General features: G+C 39.9%; 2 protein-coding genes across 4 annotated transcripts in view; both read right to left on the reverse strand.

The window, feature by feature from the left end:
• Positions 1–3,789, reverse strand: part of MAPK1IP1L (mitogen-activated protein kinase 1 interacting protein 1 like) — an 18,127-nt gene extending 14,338 nt beyond the window's left edge. The window contains exon 1 of the mRNA XM_017515803.2: positions 3,595–3,789. The gene's annotated coding sequence lies outside the window, so the exon portion shown is untranslated. The remainder of the gene's footprint in view (positions 1–3,594) is intronic.
• A 4,944-nt stretch (positions 3,790–8,733) lies between these two features.
• SOCS4 (suppressor of cytokine signaling 4) overlaps positions 8,734–18,893 on the reverse strand; it is an 18,113-nt gene continuing 7,953 nt past the window's right edge. For 2 of the 3 annotated variants that reach the window (XM_037733974.1, XM_037733973.1), the window contains one exon: positions 9,354–12,456. In XM_037733974.1, the coding sequence (XP_037589902.1) occupies positions 11,042–12,364 (1,323 nt within the window). In that variant the 5' untranslated portion in view covers positions 12,365–12,456 and the 3' untranslated portion in view covers positions 9,354–11,041. Of the gene's footprint in view, positions 12,457–18,893 lie in introns of all 3 variants that reach the window. The other variant, XM_017515805.2, reaches the window with a different exon arrangement.

The following is an 18,893-nucleotide window of genomic DNA, read 5'->3' on the forward strand; positions in this document are numbered from 1 at the left end:
AGGCAGGAGAATTGCCTGAACCCAGGAGGCGGAGGTTGCGGTGAGCCGAGATCGCGCCATTGCACTCCAGCCTGGGTAACAAGAGCGAAACTCAATCTCAAAAAAAAAAAGAGAAAGGCTTTCATTTTTTTTTTTTGGAATAATCTAAAGCTATTACTTCCAAAACTTTGTTACTATCTTATAGCATGATCCACCCATCATCTGAAAAATAATTTTTATTCTCTGAGCAGTAAGAATAGTAATTTTAAAACAGTACAAAATTTCTTTTGACATACACTAGAAGACTAAAACAATGTTTTGGAAACTCTCATGGCTGTTAGGGTAAAAAGCTGAACTCCATGAATTACTAGTGGAGTTCATGGATATTTCAGAGAGCCTTCAAATTGTGATGGAGTGATAAACAGTGTGGGACTACACAGTGATGAAACCCGGACATCAATCATTTTGATGGCATCTTTTGACAAAAATAAACTTCTCAATAAGACACCACTTTCCCATTTGTGGAAGTTATAATTCCTACCCACTGCATAAAAATTTAACAGTAACATACTTAATCTATAAAGTGCCACATAAATTTAGATATTTATTAGGCGAAACTAAGTGAAATCAGAATTTTTGGGTTGATTTGTCTAGCGTGGGGGGATGGTATGTATCATTGAAAATATAAAATATTGGCCAGACGCAGTGACTCACAACTGTAATCTCAGCGCTTTGGGAGGCTGAGGCAGGTGGATCACCTGAGGTCAGGCGTTCAAGATCAGCCTGGCCAACATGGTGAAACCCGTCTCAACTAAAAATGCAAAAAAATTAGCTGGGTGTGGCGGTGGGTGCCTGTAATCCCAGCTTCTCAGGAGGCTGAGGTGGGAAGATCGCTTGAGCCCAGGAGTTAGAGACCAGCCTGGGCAATATAGTGAGATTCTGTCTTGAAAAGAAAAATGAATAAAATAAATAAATAAAAAGTTATTACAATGAGGCCAATGTAACCTTGAACTCATGAAAGAAAATTTATACTCAAGAAAGGCTTTTGGCCAGGCACGGTGGCTCACGCCTGTAATCCCAGCACTTTGGGAGGCCGAGGCGGGTGGATCACGAGGTCAAGAGATCGAGACCATCCTGGTCNAAATATATATATACAGATGTATATATATAATTTAGGTAGAGTACATGCTAGTTTTTAGTATTGGTTCATTTATCTGATTGTATTTTTTACATTTAGGCAACTCAAAAAATGGGGTTTTGAAATGCTCAAAAATCTGAAACTTTCTGAGTGCCAACATGCCACTCAAAGGGGATTTTGGATGCTCAACCTGTGTAATATTAAAAAAAAAAAAAATCCCCAAATCTGAAACACTTTTGATTCTAAGCATTTGGGATAAGGGATATGCAACCTGCAATATTTCTTGGCATTTAGTTATATGCTTATTGGACTATATGTGCCAAACGATGTGTTGGGCTTTAGAGAAATCAGTAGTATTGCATGGAGATTCCTGAGATGTGATGTCTTTAGCAGTCTATAAGGATCATAAAAGCTGGGAGAAGGCTAACGCCCTTTTCGGCCTTAGCCCACCTGTACCCAGGTGGGGAAAAAAAGAAAAAAAAAAGCTGGGAGAAGAATTATGCCCAGTGGTGAAATGGGACCGAGGGAAAGAAGAGCAGTTAGTGTAAAAACTGGGAGAATCTGTGGGGAAGTATAAGCATTCAGATTGGTTAGAAAATAGCAAGAAAGAGAAGGCCTAAGAAAGTCTTAGCAGAGACCTTAGATGAAGGTCTGACTTATTTCACTAAGAGTCGGCTCATCTGAATGAACCTGCTTCTTCAACTATAAAGAACAGGCCATACTATTTGTGAAAAGCACACAGTCCAAAAAAAAAAAGGCCAGTAATGTTATGAGGAACTAAATGGGACTCTGCCCAGCCAAGTGCCTAAAATAGTGCTTGGGTGGAAAACAAGTACCAAATTCTCTTGTCTTTCTTTGTATATGGATATCTAGCTTACAGGTAAAAGAGTGAATGCTAATGTATGGCTATCTAGCTAAAACTTCAGCTCTTCGCTAGTTGGTTCCACCAGAGCTGACAAGTCCAACTCTCCAAACTTGAGGCAAAGTAAGATTGCATCATAGATTTGCTGTGAGACTAGATGATAAACAAATCTCTTAGTCACTCCCTGGAATACAGCAATAACTCAGCAGATACTAGCTTTTACGATGGCTACTTTTAGGTCCATAAATCTTTATCTGCTCTTCTCAATCCAGAGACCTCTGAAAATGAAAGAAACTTTCCCAAGTTTGGCAGAAAACTTACATGGTGGCAAAACTTGACCTGAGACTATTTATAGTTTCTATTAGGCCCCACTTAGAATGAATGTTCACATCTATTTCGGCAAATATTAATGTTGGGTTATGCGGTGTCCCACTCTGCTGGGGGTGTTATCTCTTGTCTAATATGTTGTCTTTCTAAAAAGATAAAGATAAAACCTAAGGATTTTTGAAATCAAAACCTGCTAGCTTCAAGAGTTTCAGCTAAGAGACTGGGGATGGATATTATCCATTCCTCCTGGAAAGAGGAACAGAACATTCCAATATCTGCAATTCCTTCCAAAAGTTTCTGAAGCAAACTTGCTTTGCATTGCGGGCTCAGAGATGCCGGCATGAAAAATTTCTATTCTTCCCCCAAAGAACAGCATTGAACAAAGAACTCAGGAAATGTTTCTGAAGGCTACCTTTGCCTGTAATAAGGGTTCGTTTTCAAAACAGACCTTTACAACTCCCAAGTGTGTATTTCTCTAGCAGTAAAGGTAAAAAAAAAATTTTCAGTCGAGTGATTCTGGCCTGATGCTTTAACACTGGAATCTTTTACCTACTAAAAGCTGTACTCTTGGTTTTCAAGGTAAAGAGGAAAATGCTCCAGCTATGTATAAGCTGTCGTAGGTATGTGCGCCTCAGTCCTAAAAAAGGAGATCACTGAACATCTGCCCTTCTCGTGGTTTGCCCTGGGTATTCACCTAATGTAGCCGTGAGCAATTCCTCTAGCAAGTCATAACCAGAACGTTATCACACTGCGGATTATTAACAAGCGTACGAGATTCTTAGAATCTTTTAAGGCCTTTCCCTTTTTATTAGAAATTAATGAATGGGTATAATGGAGTGTGGGTAGAGAGGAAATCGGGGCCAAGGGGCACGAGGCCGACAGCCCTTTAGGGACGCACAAACAAAGGGAGTCCGGGATCAACCAGAGCGAACCGGCCTCGGAGCGGGTCGCGCCCGCCGAGGAGTGGGGGAGGGGCCAGCCCGCGCCCGCCCCGCCCCGCAGCCAGACCTGACGTCAGGCGCCCAGAAACCCGTCGGCCGCGACGTCAGCGGCCTCCGAAGCCTTCTCCCTGGGGGGCGATCCGGAGGCAACCCGCAGCGTGGTGGAATACGACCGAGAGAACCCCTTAGCTCCGGTCCCAGGGAGGCGACCACGGCCCGAGCACTGGACGTAACTCGACGCACCTCCGTTACCGCGTCCGCTCCCCGCTTGGCCGCGCCCGCGGGATCCACAGCCCCAGCTCCCCGATTCCCCTCCACGACTCCCACTAGTACCGAAGCAGCCTCACCCGGCAAGATCCGAGACCGCAGTAGGGTCTAGAAGCGGCGATGGGTCCGAGGGACTGGGCCCTGAAGAAGCGGGCGCAGCCTGACTGACTGCGGCGAGAGCAGCGGCGGCAACAGCAGCAGCAGCGCGCGACTCCTCCTGGCGCCGGAACAGGAAGCGCCAAGCGCACCGCCTCCGCACGCGCACCCCCTCCCCTCGGGCCGTGCCGCGTGCGCCCCCCGCAGGCCTCTGGCGGTACTGCGGCCCGCCGGACCTGGGGGGCTGGGATCCACCGGGCCCCCGCCCGGGGCCTCTTTCCCCTGGTGGGCGGGCTGAAAGCTCCCGGAGTTTCCGGAGTTCCGAGGACTCGGAGGAAACGCCAGTGGCCTGCAATATTCAGGGAAGCCCGGCGGAAATTGCTAACTTGTCTTGAGTGGCTTGAGGGCTGGTTCTGAATTCCCTTTGCTCAGCGGTTTTTACAGCCAGGCCTCGAAGAAGGCTGGGTACGGACGCGTTCAGATTTCAGCCTGACCAGAGGACTCATACTGGGCCACAAGTGGGGAGAGGGAAAAGATTAATTCAGGAAAGGGAAGACGTTTGCAAATTAGCTTGATAAATTGACATGTGTTGTCTTTGCACATTTTTCCTCATCAGTGCCTCTTCTCCCATGTTTTGTTGTTGTTGTTGTTTTTGAGACGGGCCTCTGTCACCCAGGCTGGAGTGCAGTCGCGCGATCTCGGCTCGCTGCAGCCTCCGCCTGCTGGTCTCAAGCGATCCTCCCATCTTAGCCTCCGGGTAGCTGGGACTACAGGCGTGTGCCACCACACCCGGTTGATTTTTGCATTTTTGGTAGAGATGGGGTCTCACCCTGCTAGCCTCAAGCGATCCCCCCCACCCTTCGACCTCTCACAGTGCTGGTATTACAGGTGTGAGCCACTGCGCCTGGCCCTCATGTTCATTTTTGAATAAACATCATCTCCTGTGTCAGGCACAGATGACATGATGACCCCAGTCAAGGAACCTACTAACTAGGTTAGAAGATGTGATAATTATATGGTGTGCAAAATATATACATATATGCAATATACTTTTTTCTTTGAGACGGAGTGTCATGTCTGTTGCCAGACTGGAGTGCAGTGGCGTGATCTCGGCTCACTGCAACTTCCACCTCCCGGGTTCAAGTGATTCTCGTGCCTCAGCCTCCGGAGTAGCTGGGACTACAGGCGCACTTCACACGCCCGGCTAATTTTTGTATTTTTAGCAGAGACGGAGTTTCACCATGTTGGCCAGGATGGTCTCCATCTCTTAACCGCGTGATTGGCCTCCCAAAGAGTTGGGATTACAGGCGTGAGCCACGTGCACGGCCAATATACATTTTTTTAACATGTAAAAATATCCTAAAAGTATGTTGTACAGTTGCATCTTGCTTTGTGTAAGGCATTAGTGGGTCAGTGGGTGGACATTTAACTATGAACTTGTTTAAAGGAAGACATCTCTGGATGTGTTCCATAACACACAATTCTCACACTGAAAACAGGGCAACAGAGGAACTCCAAATACCTAAGCCAAGGGTCTTATTTTTGGATAAGGGTACACAGGCCTATGGAAAATTACACGAGTAGTGTGGACCTACCCTGTCCTCATTGGATAGTGAATCAGCAGTGCCGTGTGGAGCTATGCTGAAGCCTGAAGCAACCGGAAGTCAGTAATCTGGTCAGGTTTGATTTTAAATTTGGTATCTTGCTCATCATATTTTTTTTTTTTTGCATCAATTCTGATTTTAGAATATTGCACCAAAACATTGTCTTCCTTAGTCTTTTAGTCAGATATTTGTGCCCAAGTGTCTCACCATACCCTAGTCCTGGTGCTGTGTACCAGTAATGGATAGCCTCCAACTTATCCTTGCCTGCAATCAGCTAGTAGCTGAGCACGTTTTGCGGGGAGGGTCTAGATCTAGGCCATTCCTGTCCCCTGTGGACTTGTCTACAAGCAACCTTTGCTTGGGAACCAAGTCCTCATCTAGCAGTCTGAAGGTGGGTGCACTTTAGTCCGAGGCCCACCCTACCCAATCCTTCCTTCCGGTGTCAAGACTTTCAGTGTGGTATGAAAAATTCCCACCTTCTGCTCCCTTCTCCTTTATCTTTATAGGTGTTTCACTCCAAATAAATCTCTTGCACCTCTAATCACATCTTGGCATCAGCTTCTGGAAGACCCAAACACTAAAAATTAAAGGAGTGTATTATAAATTAGAAAATATGTAAGAATATGGATTTCTCTATCTTTTTCAGATTCTAATTTGAATGTGTGAAGTAAAGACATATAATAATGTTTTAAAATAAGACACAAAGCCTTTGGATTTTACAAAGGAAGTTTTAATTAAGAAGAAATGAAAATTTATCCAGATCAATTTATTCGAACTTACATCAAAGAAGAAATATTCAACTTAAGGATTAGAAATAAAAGTGGCAATTGTCTACTTCTTTCGTGGTAAGTAGTAGATCATACAAGCCTGATGACAAGAGTAATAGCTTTGTGAAAACTGTATATTCGAGTACATATGAACTCATACTTGGCTTATACAGAATTTATCCAATTCTAGCAAAGTCAGCATAATTTAAGTAAACCTCCTTGAGTTTTACACCATGGCTCTCAAGTCTGAAAGCTTAGATTTGATTATAACCATGGCAAAAGTGATTATCTTTATTTTCTGAAAATGTAATCAACTTTTAAAATAAGTTAGGCAAACATCAGATTTACACAGACCATATGAAGGATAGGAGGAAATTGCAATTGTTCCTGTAATTGCAGAGCCTAAACCATAAATTCAAATTGTACTGCTATCTCTACTATTAAAACAAGCCAAGAAAGCCTATTACAGTCTAAGAGAAGTGAATGTGATTCTGCAGGGTCCACTAAGGAAGTATTTTGAAAATCTATCATCACATTAGTACTCAATGGCTGTACAGCAATTATTTTAAAGTATGCTCCCAGGGTCACCTCTTGCTGAAAAATTAACCTCCAGGAAGTAGAGTGACAAGTATCATCCACATTTTATAGGAAATAAACGCAAAGAAGATTTAGGACTGAGTAATCTATTCAAAATTAGAAAGAAAAATATAGACTTTGGCTTTATTTGAAAATCCCTATTGGGTTATATCCACTAATCTGCATTTCAACTTCCAAGCCAATGTATTTAAAAAAGTTACCTCCATTTTGTGTCTAATATTTTACTGTATAAGAATAGTACAGGTGGACTCTTGCACTGTTTATATTTAGTAGGCCATTAATAAAGAAAAACTTTTGTGCTTTCTGTTCTTTCCTTAAAATAAAAATGTAAAACTGACTTTTTTCCTCCAAAGTAGAAACAGTAGTTTGCTTGACTTAAAATCTTTTATTCACTTGTGCATTACATTACCTAACATTACACAGGCTATTCTACATTTAAACATTGTTTTTCTTGTGTTGTCTCCAGGAATGTTTTATAATTTTACTTTCCTTGAAATTTGCTTTACCAAAATGAATGCTTAAGCTGTTTCTTGGATTTCAATTATAGCTAAGAGTGACAAGAAATCTTTTTAATGAAAAATAAATATAAGAGTTAGATCTTGGCCAGGCACGGTGGCTCATGCCTGTAATCCCAGCACTCTGGAAGGCCGAGGTGGGTGGTTCACCTGAGGTCAGGAGTTCGAGACCAGCCTAGCCAACATGGTAAAGTCCCATCTCTACTAAAAATACAAAAATTGGCTGGGCATGGTGGCGGGCACCTGTAATCTTAGCTACTTGGGAGGCTGAGGCAGAAGAATTGCTGGAACCTGAGAGGCGGAGGTTGCAGTGGGCTGAGATCATGCCATTGCACTCCAGCCTGGGTCGACAACAGCGAGACTCTGTCTCAAAAAACAAACAAACAAACAAACAAATCAAACAAACAAAAGAACTCTCAAGGTTTTTGTTTCATAGGAAGGAAGCTCTCTATTGCATGGATCTATAAAATGATCCAAACTTCAGAGACAGGAAGCTGATAACTGGATTTATCTGCTTAATGGCTTTGGCTCATGAATAAATGATAATGGTTTATGTGTTTTTCTTATAAAAATAAATGGAATTTGTGTAATGATAGGAGTCCTACTTGCCACATTTGTTCTACTTATTAAAGGATTTCTAATTACTAAGACATTCTTTATATTATTTATAATTAAGAAGTCAAAACTAACTGAAAGCCATTCTTTGACCACAGTTGGCCATTAGCTGAAATTCAGGAAAGAACACAGGTTTGATCACCAAATCAATAAATCTAGCCACAGGCTGACTAAAAGCTTCCTTTAATCTTCTTCCTATTAGGTCTTCCTTTAAATTAAACCATTCCCTTTATGAATTATTTAGGTGAATGACATGGTTATAGATAGATCACATATAACTCTATACAAAAATGCCAAAGGAACCTTAAAAAGTCCATTCAGCATACTTCAGGAATTATACTATGAATCAAGATGCTGTAGGCTTAGGAAAAAAATGGGAGTGGGAGTATGTCTTGTAAAGCTTCAAAGAAAAATAGAAAAGTCAAGTTTATTTCCTGATTCGCCCAGGAAGATTCCCAAAGCGCAGTTAAGTGTCTGGTCCAGACTAGCTATTAGCAATTAAGTAGTTTCTTTTCACTGTCAAGGCTTTTCCCTGAGGTAATGCCTAAATTCCTAATTTTAATATTTGATCTTATTTCGCTTTGCTCCATTCTCTCTCATCAATAAGCTCCCCACATTTCCACCATGCTAAATGCTTTCTCAACTCTGGAATTTACACTTTTCAAATCTTCCCACTGTTCAACAAAAGAGTTACAAAATTTTAGACAAATTTATACGTTCCCACATTGTTCCACTCAAAGTTTACTCAATTATATAGTGCAACCAATGTATTGTTTACATTTTGTATAGGTTAGTTTCTGAATACTGGATGTTCTTCCAAGTATATCCTCACAAAGACACAGAGGATGGGGGTAACCCTTCTGAATTCCAATTCCTTAATGTTTTTTAAAAAAATTATTACTTTTATTTTCCCTTATTTCCCTTAAAAAATTCCCTTCTCAAGTCTTTATATATCTACTTTCCAAATTTCTTTTCACTGTAGCAAATACCAAAGGAAAAATAAAAATCATTTCAAAGTCAATGAATCTCTTCCCTGCTCTCATTTATTAGACCATCTACTTCAAGGCTACATATGTGGCAGTATTTTTAAGTGTTAATAGCTGTTAATACCTTGAAGTTGAAAAAATAAAAAAGCCAGAGAAAACATATCACAAGCAATCAGTTTGAATTATATGAAAAGGTACTTAGATCTTGACTTTCATATAAATACTAATTTTAACACTATAAAAGACAACATAATTATATATCATTTTTCTTTATAAAACTACCCCTTAACAGAATAGTTGTAAGCTAATCGTCCCTTAGGTTTTTCTGTACTGATAAAAAGTTATTTTTAAAAGAAAAATATTTAAAATAATTGTTTCACAGAAACAGAAAATCTTATCAAATTCTGATAAAAAACTATAATCATGGGTAGTCTACCACACTATTTTCTTTCACCAAAGATGGATATTTAGGAAGTGTCATATCGGTTAATAAGATAAGCTTCTCAGTGATCTACAAAAGCGCCACAATAAAGATGAGGTAGTATGAGACTTTTCTAACATTGCAAAAGGTAAGTATCATCTTTACAAGAGATATTTATCCTGACACTGGTGTTATGATATCCTGAGCCTCATCACTGCTGAGAGAGGTGCAATTTTTGTAGCTACATCTCATTGAGACTAAGACAATCTTGAGATCACTGAGGAAAAATAAATGATAGAAGATAATGGCAATAGAGATTTTCCTTGTTTAATTTTGTAATAATTACTAAAAATTTATTTCAAAGCTATTTTGGAAAAATGTCATCTTCATGTTAACAGAAGAACTGCCAGATAGGGAAATGCTATTCACATAAAAGCAATAATGAAGAAACATTGTTCTAAGTTGGAAGTTTATGAGTCCAATTTCTTTCAATCCAGGTAGAAGCAGTTTCCTAATATAGCTAAACTAGCATCAAGAAGTCAATTACCATATTAAAAAAGCCAATGTGTACAAAGGGTTAGACAGCTTACCAGAAGAAAAACTGTGTCTACATTTATTATTCATTGACTCTTTAAAAAAAGAAGTTAGGATACCACTCCATTTATTTTTACTAGTTACCTTGGGTTAAAGATGTTTCTAAAAATGTTACCCTGTTTCTGGGACAGTAAATTTAAAAGATCACCCCTTTTGTCCAGTACTGTTTTGTATGGCATAAGTCATGTAGCTGTCAAATGGCTTTCCTTTTTCTTGAAGCCACATTAAAGACCTAAGTTAATTCTGAAATAGAGATAATTATTTGGAACTTGTAGATCAAAAACAATATGAAGCTTCCTGAATACTGAGCTCCATGTTTATTTCTTGAATCTTTATCAAAGTTCAACTTAAAATAATAAAAAACTACTTAGGTACTCTTTGATTACTAGTGGAAATTTGCGGCTGCTTATAGACTGTGGAATTTCCCCAAAGTAACAGCTCAGAGTTTCTATAAAAGGGCTAAATAGAAGTAACAGTTCATAAGCTAATACAGAAAAACCCCACAATTGCTTTAGCACTTTAGTAACTACTAGCTACTAATAGTGTTATTACTATTTTCAAAGCTTCCAGTGAGAAAGAAACAAGATTATGTTTTGAAGATGGTTTAACTCCTCTAGGTTGAGGAGAAAGACCTATTTAGGAATGACAAATGATCCAGCCATATTGCAGAAGAGTAAGTGCACCTCCAGAATGTTATGTTTTCATTTGGTTCTCATCAACCAGATTAATCAAATTTAGTAATCCTGCTTTAGAGTTAATATTTAAAATGAAAACACAGCAAGTTTGACTTGGTTTTGTTACCTTTAACATCCCTAATGGTAAGTTATAAAAGTCAATAACATTAGTAGGGATGGTGAATTACAACATTCAGCTTTACTGAAGAATGTCAAACTCAGTGAAAAGGGGGATGGGGAAGTATATTTTATATAATACTACTGGCATAGATCAACAAAATATTTCACATGTAGGAAAAAACATAAGATTACCTTTTGAAGAAAAGTATGAAATACAGAATATTCAAATGTGTTTGCAATGCCTACCAAATTTCAAATATGCCTGGATCATGTATAAATTCAGGAAAGAAAAAATTTAAGTATACAATCTACACGGTAAAAACAAAAACCAAACACCTGGTTAAAAAATATCTATTTAGGCTCTAGTGTATAACCTTAAACAATTAGTGTATCATTAAAAAAATGGATTTAGAAGTAAAATTTAGGGCAGAGATTTCTCTGGACACCACTGCCTTCGTAGAAAAATTCAAAGTGGCATAACAAAAATAAAATACTAAATGAAAATATATGTTATCATTCCCATATTCCTATCCTGTTACTAGCTTTGTTGTTCTGGGGCATCAATCCTGAGTACTCTAACTTTTGATTTATAATGATATTCCTTCAGATATAATTTCATAGAAGAAGGAATTGGAAGGGCATCAATGCCATCATAAGTTGTACAGTTACAAATAACTGTTCTGCATATATGCTGCAGGGAAAAAGGGAAAGTCCGAATTAAAGGAGTGGATAGAAGTGGTTCAAAGAACATACAGGCGCTTGGGTCCTTATAATGTTCTAGGAGCCCAGTAATGTCAGGAGAATGGAAGACACAGGGATCATGTGCATCAAAGCTAAAGTTGTGATTCCACTGTTCAATTCTAGCATGAAGAGAACGACTATAGCGTCTAAAACTAACAGAGAATAAATAGTCTTCCTGTGCTGAATCTCGAAGTAAAAAGGTACCCTCTGGTTTTCCTTCCAGTAGTGCTTCGGCTGCGTATTTATCCATCACTCCCCAGTAACATGGATTGTTATTGATCTGAAGAAGGTCTGGTACAAGACAGTGGACATAATCAATCTGTGTGTGGTATTTAGGAGGTGTTTCCAACTGCAGGATTTCATCATCCAATTCCCATTTGGGTTTGTTTCTTTTTCTGGAACTTGTGCAAAGTGTTAGAATTTCATCATCGGAATCCATATCACTATCTTCTATACTGTTATTTGAAACCAGGTTCATCACAGAGCCAGTAATAGGACCTTCTCTACACGAAATGTTGTTGGTGGTTATGACACAGGGCTGAACATTGGTATGTGAGAAACAGTTTATATTTTCTTCCACATTGCTTCGTTTTAGCTGACCATCCCTCAATTCAGTCTGAGACAAGTCTGTGCTTACCCATTCATCTGATCTGGAATTTATAGGAGCAGTGTGTCGTTTAATAAAATGCCACCTAAAGGCTAAATCTGATCGAGGTGGGAAAGGACACTTATCTAACATGAGTTCACTGATATGAATTTTCCTTTTAGATGGAAGCCCGGAAGAGTGCCGACTACTACAATTCTTTATTGGAAAACACTGCCCCACAGCATCCTGCAGTTTCTGTTTAAGAGATCGGCCTAAAAATCTATGCCCACAGGAATGATCTAAGTCCAACTCAATGGATGAACAGCTGTGCTTCCTTTCTTGGTTCCTTAAAGAAACTTCAGTTTTCTCTATATCATTCACTGTTTCAGCATCTGAACAACTCTCACTCTTTTTTGACCAAGATAACTTCTTTCCACTCCACACATAACCGTCTTTTCTGTCGGCACTTCTGCTCCGACTAGTTTTGGGCCTTACATCTACATTTTTACTAATATTTTCATTATTTTCTGCCATTTTAACAAATTATCCACAAATTCTAATGTTATAAATACTGCTTTTTCTATTTTTCCAGCAGGAAGTTTCTTCTGGGCATTTTCTGGATGTATCTAAAGGAAAAAAAAAAGCCATTAACCATTTGTCATCTACCTTGTCTAGTTTACATATTAAGCTTCAATTAGACACAAGAGGAAAAAGCATGGTTAGTACACGAAAAAGTCTGTTCCCACTTAAATAAAATGCTATATAATATATATGATAACTTAATAGTGCCATAAAGTGAAGAGAGTTCCTTTCTCATAGCTAATTTTCAGTGTGACACAGAAAAAGCCAAGCCTCCTCTATCAACCATAATAAATGTGCAAATCTTAATAGTTTCTAGTCTGGAGTATATCTTATGCTTATCTCTCCTTACCACAGTTTCCTTATTTCACAGCAGATCAGTGAATTATTTGTAGGAGACAGACACAAATCCATGAGCTGGTGTTTGAAAACTACTACCCTACACAGTTCCTTCACCTTCTCCATATTTCCTTCCCTACTGATTAAAATATGAACAATTTTAAGTGGTAAAGCTGTAAGAATTTGTTAAATAAACAATCACCACTGAACAACAGAAATGCCCAGTAAGCATTGTCAATGCAGTGTTTTAAACTCACTTCAATAACTGGTCAACTTTACTATTAGTTCAGGCAATTTTTAGAAAATAGAAAATTGGATAAAAATTTGCCATTTTAAACACATACGCCTTTGTATTCTTGATATTTGAAAATACAATCAGATAAATTTCTATAAGGCACTGCCTTTCCTCTGAAGTTGGTAAAACATACTCGAATTTGCAATGTAAAATACCGAGTTTCATGAAGACTAATAATGATTGTAAACGGAATTTACTTTGGGAGGCCTAGGCAGGTGGATCACGAGGTCAGGAGTTTGAGACCAGCCTGGCCAATATGGTGAAACCCTGTCTCTACTAGAAATACAAAAATTGGCCAGGCACGGTGGCTCACACCTGTAATTCCAGCATTGTGGGAGGCCAAGGCGGGCGGATCACGAGGTCAGGAAATTGAGACCGTCCTGGTAACACCGTGAAACCCTGCCTCTATTTAAAAAAAAAATTAAAAAAAGGGGGGAAAAAAAGAAATACAAAAATCAGCCAAGCATTGTGGCGGGAGCCTGTAATCCCGACTACTCAACTCAGGAAGCCGAGGCAGGAGAATTGCTTGACCCAGGAGGCCAAGTTGCAGTGGTCTGAGATGGCGCCACTGCACTCCAGACTAGGTGACAGAGCAAGACTCTGTCTTGGTGTAGGGGTAGAAAAAAAAAAGATTTAGGCCAGGAACTGGGGAAAGGGGTCCTATAATCTCAATTTTTTTGCAAATGAAACATAAATTCTGTAACTAAAAAAAAAAAAATCCCGTCATACTCAACAGTCTGATATGATTAAGTTTGATTATGTCAGAGGAAAATTTAAAAAATCCCAACAGTCAAGTAAATGTCTACAGACACTTGAATCCATTTTCAAAGTAGTAGAATTTGAAACAAGTATCTGTATTGGAAAATATGACTGGCAAGTGCTTAAAAGTGTGAACTAATAATAAAGACTTGCCATATAAAGAACACTATTTCTAAGGCTGGGTGCAGTGGCTCACGTCTGTATTCTCAGCATTTTGGGAGGGTCGATTGCCTGAGCTAAGGAATTTGAGACTAGCCTGGGCAATGTGGCAAAACCCCATCTCTAACAAAAATACAAAAAATTAGCTGCGTGTGGTGGCACACGCCTGTGGTCTCAGCTACTTGGGAGCCTAAGGTGGGAGGATTGTATCAGCTTGGGAGGCAGAGGTTGCAGTGAGCTGTGATTGTGCCACTGCACGCCTGTCTGAATGACAGAGTGAGACCCCAGTTCCTTTTTTTTTTTTTTTTTTTATTAAGACGGGGTTTCACCATGTTGGTCAGGCTGGTCTTGAACTCTCGACCTCAGGTGATCTGCCCACCTTGGCCTCCAAAGTGCTTGGATTACAGGCGTGAGCCACCACGCCCAGCCTTACCCCAGCTCCAAAAAGAACACCATTTGGTGATTATAGCTATTATAGTCAGCCCTCCATATCCATGGGTTCTCCATCCTTGGATTCAACCAATTGTAGATGGAAAATATTCAAGGAAAAAAAAACTAATAAATTAAAAGCAATACAGTATAACAACTCTTTACATAGCATTTATATTGTATTAGGTATGATAAGTAATCTAGAAATGATTAAAAGTATTTGGGAGGACAGGGGTATGTTATGTGCTAATATTACTCCATTTTATTTTAAGGGATTTGAGCATCCATGGACTTTGGTATCTGTAGGGGTCCTAGAACCAATCTCCACGGATATGGAAGAACACCTGTATTTTGATTTAATATGCTCAATGATATATAATCATTTAAGATCTTTAGGGAAAAATATTTCTTATCTAATTTTGAAAGAAACTTCATCACTTAGCATAGCCAAGATTGTATTCAACTGCATGCTTTGGCTGTTCACTGACTAAATTCCACTGAACAAAAACTAGAAGCAACAAGGTAGGCTGAAGAATATGAAGAGTAATTTATTAAAGTTTGAAAAGCTTGGCGCTCTTATTTACTAAATGAACTTCACTTCTGAGTGTGACCTCCAATCTTGTCTCTTTGCTACCTCTAAATTGTGGCATGTCTTCCTTCTCTTCCTTCACTTCCATATGAGAGCTAAGCTCTCTGTGTTCTTGACGACATTCCCACCTTTACCAAGGCCCTACTTCAATTTCTCTCTCAAACTTCTTGCTACCTTCAAAAGCAACCAAGTCTCCTTATAAAGTCTTTCAGTGATTATAATGCTTTCTTAGTCATAACTGTTACCATTTCATTACATTTATTTATTTATTTTTTAAGATGGTCTCTATCGCCCAGGCTGGAGTACAGTGGTGCGATCACAGCTCACTGCAGCCTTGACCTCCCAGACTCAAATCATTCTCCTGCCTCAGCCTCTGGAGTAGCAGGGACTACAGACACGTGCCACCGGCAAGACTAATTAAAAATATTTATTTTGTAGAGACAGAGTCTCCTTCGGTTGCCCAGGCTGGTCTTGAACTCCTGGGTTCAAGTGAAAGTTCTGGGATTATAGGGGTGAGCCACTGAGCCTAGCCCTAAATTTCTCAGCGAGTAGTGTAACTTGATTTCCCCTCTAGATGAAAACAGCTTTTTGTTTTTTTTTTATTATAAAACAAAAATTACCCCAGTCAGAAAATGGCAGAGTGAAAACCTTTTTGCCCCTCCTTCTCTCAGAAGTCAGTCCAATCAACAAGAAAATATGAGAAAAATCACAAACCTCTTCTTCAATGAAACGAACAGATATCTATAACCAAAGTCATAAAAAAGAAGTACAGAAAATCAATGAACAATAACTGACTCAGCAGCAGAGATACAGGAGGCATCAGGCACAGAGGTAATACAGATAAGACGCAAGTCAACAGAGCAGGTAAAGTTCAGGACCCACAGGCACTGGGTGCTACCGAAAGTGTGGGTGGAGAACAGGGTGCAACATGGGAGATAAGGTGACATTCTGCCTAAGAGCAGGTAGATTTCTGTTTCTTATCCCACATCTAGAGGAAATTGGACACTTATTATTTGGAGAAACTGAACCGGATGGGCTTGGGATTTTAAATAGCGGAAACAGCGAGGGTAGAGGAGAAGATTGGGCCTAAACAACAGCAACAAATAAAAGTTCCTTGCTCTCTTCTGCCATCCAGCTCCCAGAACTCCAGGAGCTAGATTTATACCTCCCTAACAGAAGAGTGAAAAACACTTCTCTGGAAAAGAGAATGGCCAAAGAGAAAAGACCTATCAAAGCTGACAGCTGGGAATCCTCCAACATAAAGCTGGAAGACCACCCAACCATGCAGTGAAGCATACACGTCCACAGGCCCTGCCTACTCACACACAGCTTCCAGGAAGCATAGTTGTATACTCTAAACTAGGAAAGAACACTCATGGGTCATCAGACTTGATATGGTTTGCCTGTGTACCCACCCAAATCTCACTTTAAATTGCAATAATTCCTATGTGTCAAAGGCAGGGCCAGGTGGAGATAACCGAATCATGAAGGCAGTTTCCCCCATACTGCTCTCATGGTAGTAAGTCTCATGAGATCTGATGGTTTTATAAATGGGAGTTCCCCTGCAGAAGCTCTCTTGCCTGCCGCCATGTAAGATGTGACTTTGCTCCTCATTCACCTTCTGCCATGATTGTGAGGCCTCCCCAGTCATGTGGAACAGTGAGTCAAACCTCTTTCCTTTATAAATTACCCATTCTTGGTTATGTCCTTATTAGCAGCATGAGAACAGACTAAAATGACTTTTGAGGAAGTTTCTAACATATATGAAATAACAAAACATACAGAACTTGGAGAAAACAACTATGGAAAGAGCAGACACTAAAACTGACTTCTTTCAAGTCAAGAGAAGATATTACAACTATGAATAAGTAAGATGCTATGAAAAGGAGGTGGGGCTAGGGCAGTGGCTCACAACTGTAATCCCAGCACTTTGGGAGGCCGAGGTGGGCAGATCACCTGAGATCAGGAGTTTGAGACCAGCCTGGTCAACATAGTGAAACCCTGTCTCTACTAAAATACAAAAATTAGCTGGGCATGGTCGTGGTGCTTGTAATCCCAGCTACTTGGGAGGCTGAGGCAGGAGAATTGCTTGAACCCAGGAGGCCGAGGTTGCAGTGAGCTGGGATTGCATCCCAGTACTCCATCTTGGGTGACAAGATCCAAACTCCTTCTAAAAATAAATAAATAAATAAATGAAAGGAGGGCAGACAACTAGAATAAGATTTTTTTTTTTTTTTGAAATTAAAAATATGATTGCTGAAATAATTTTTTTTTTTTTGAGACAGAGTCTTGCTCTGTCCCCCAGGCTGCAGTGCAGTGGTGCAATCTCAGCTCACTGCAACCTCCGCCTCCTAGGTTCAAGCAATTCTCTGCCTCAGCCTCCCGAGTAGCTGAGATTACAGGTGCCCACCACCATGTCCAGCTAATATTTTTGGTAGAGACAGGGATTCACCATGTTTGGGCCAGGCTGGTCTTGAACTCCTGACCTTGTGATCCACCCGCCTCAGGCTCTCAAAGTGCTAGGATTATAGGTGTGAGCCACTGCGCCCAGCCATAATTTTTTTTTCTTGAGACAGGGTCTCACTCTGTCACCCACGCTGGAGTGCCGTGGCATGATCTCGGCCCACTGCAACCTGTTTCCCAGGGCTCAAGTGATCCTCCCACCTCAGCCTTCCAAGTAGCTGGGACTACAGGCACGTGCCACCATGCCCGGCTAATTTTTGTATTTTTTTTGTAGAGATGGAGTCTTGCCATGTTGCCTAGGCTAGTATCAAACTTCTGGGCTTAAGCAATCTGCCCACTTCTCCCAAAGGGCAGGGATTTCAGGCGTGAGCCACTGCACCTGGCCTGAAATAAAATATTTAATAGAAAAGTTGGTGGGTATGCTTAGGAACTGATACAGGAAATAGGAAAAAATGGTGAACTAGACAGAAAAGACAAGAACATTAGAGATTAATACAGGCATTTCATAGAAAATAACAAAATGGATGGGGGAAATTATCAAATAAACTATATTAGAAAATTTCCCATAAGGACAGGCACCTCCATAATGAAAGAGCCCACTCAATGTCAAAGTACATTATTCTAATTTTAGAAGCCTAGAGATAAAGAGAAGATACTAAGTCTTTCTGAAAGGGAAAATTCATGCTCACCATGGAAAACCCAAACCAGGCATAAAGTTTCAACAAAAAAGCAAATATATCCATAATCCCATCCCCCAGCAGTAACCATTTTAACATTCTCAGTATCTCTATACATGTATATGGATGGCAAGGATGCATTCCCACAGCATAGTGACGGCAGACATTAGAAACATGGTTGAGTCCAGTTTCTGTTTTGTACTAGCCATATAACCTTGAAACATCAGTTCATTCACATGTAAAATTGAGGTCCTAATGCCACTATTTCACTGGGCTGTTCGGGATTACACAGCATAATGCATGTATTCAGCTCAGGTCCTAAATGTGTTAAGTACTCAATATATGTTAACATATATGTTCATTTTTTTCTTTTTTTAAAAAAAGAAACGAAGACTACATATGTTGTTTCGTTAAAGCACCGAAGCCAGTTTTATTGGCTTTACAGTTTTCTTCATAAGAAATCACAGAATACCTCTGTCTCTAGCCCAATGTTACTACAAAGTAAAGAGATTTTTGTGAGCAAATATAATTTTCAGGAGGAAAACTAATGTTTCAAAGTGAAAAGGGAACCACATGTCAGATACAGGTGAAACTCAACAGACCATGAAGTTACAGAATGATTTGATGTCTTCACCCAAAGAACAAGTTTACACGCAAAACAGGTTTTCTTTTGCAAGGCTTACCAACTTTTATGTCACAGGTACCAGTCAATCAAGTGTGTCTGGATTTTAGGTTAATTGTTTTTATGTGTGCTAATGATACAGATGTCCATAA

This window comes from Cebus imitator, unplaced genomic scaffold (assembly GCF_001604975.1).
Source record: "Cebus imitator isolate Cc_AM_T3 unplaced genomic scaffold, Cebus_imitator-1.0 Scaffold560, whole genome shotgun sequence".
Lineage (NCBI taxonomy): Eukaryota > Metazoa > Chordata > Mammalia > Primates > Cebidae > Cebus > Cebus imitator.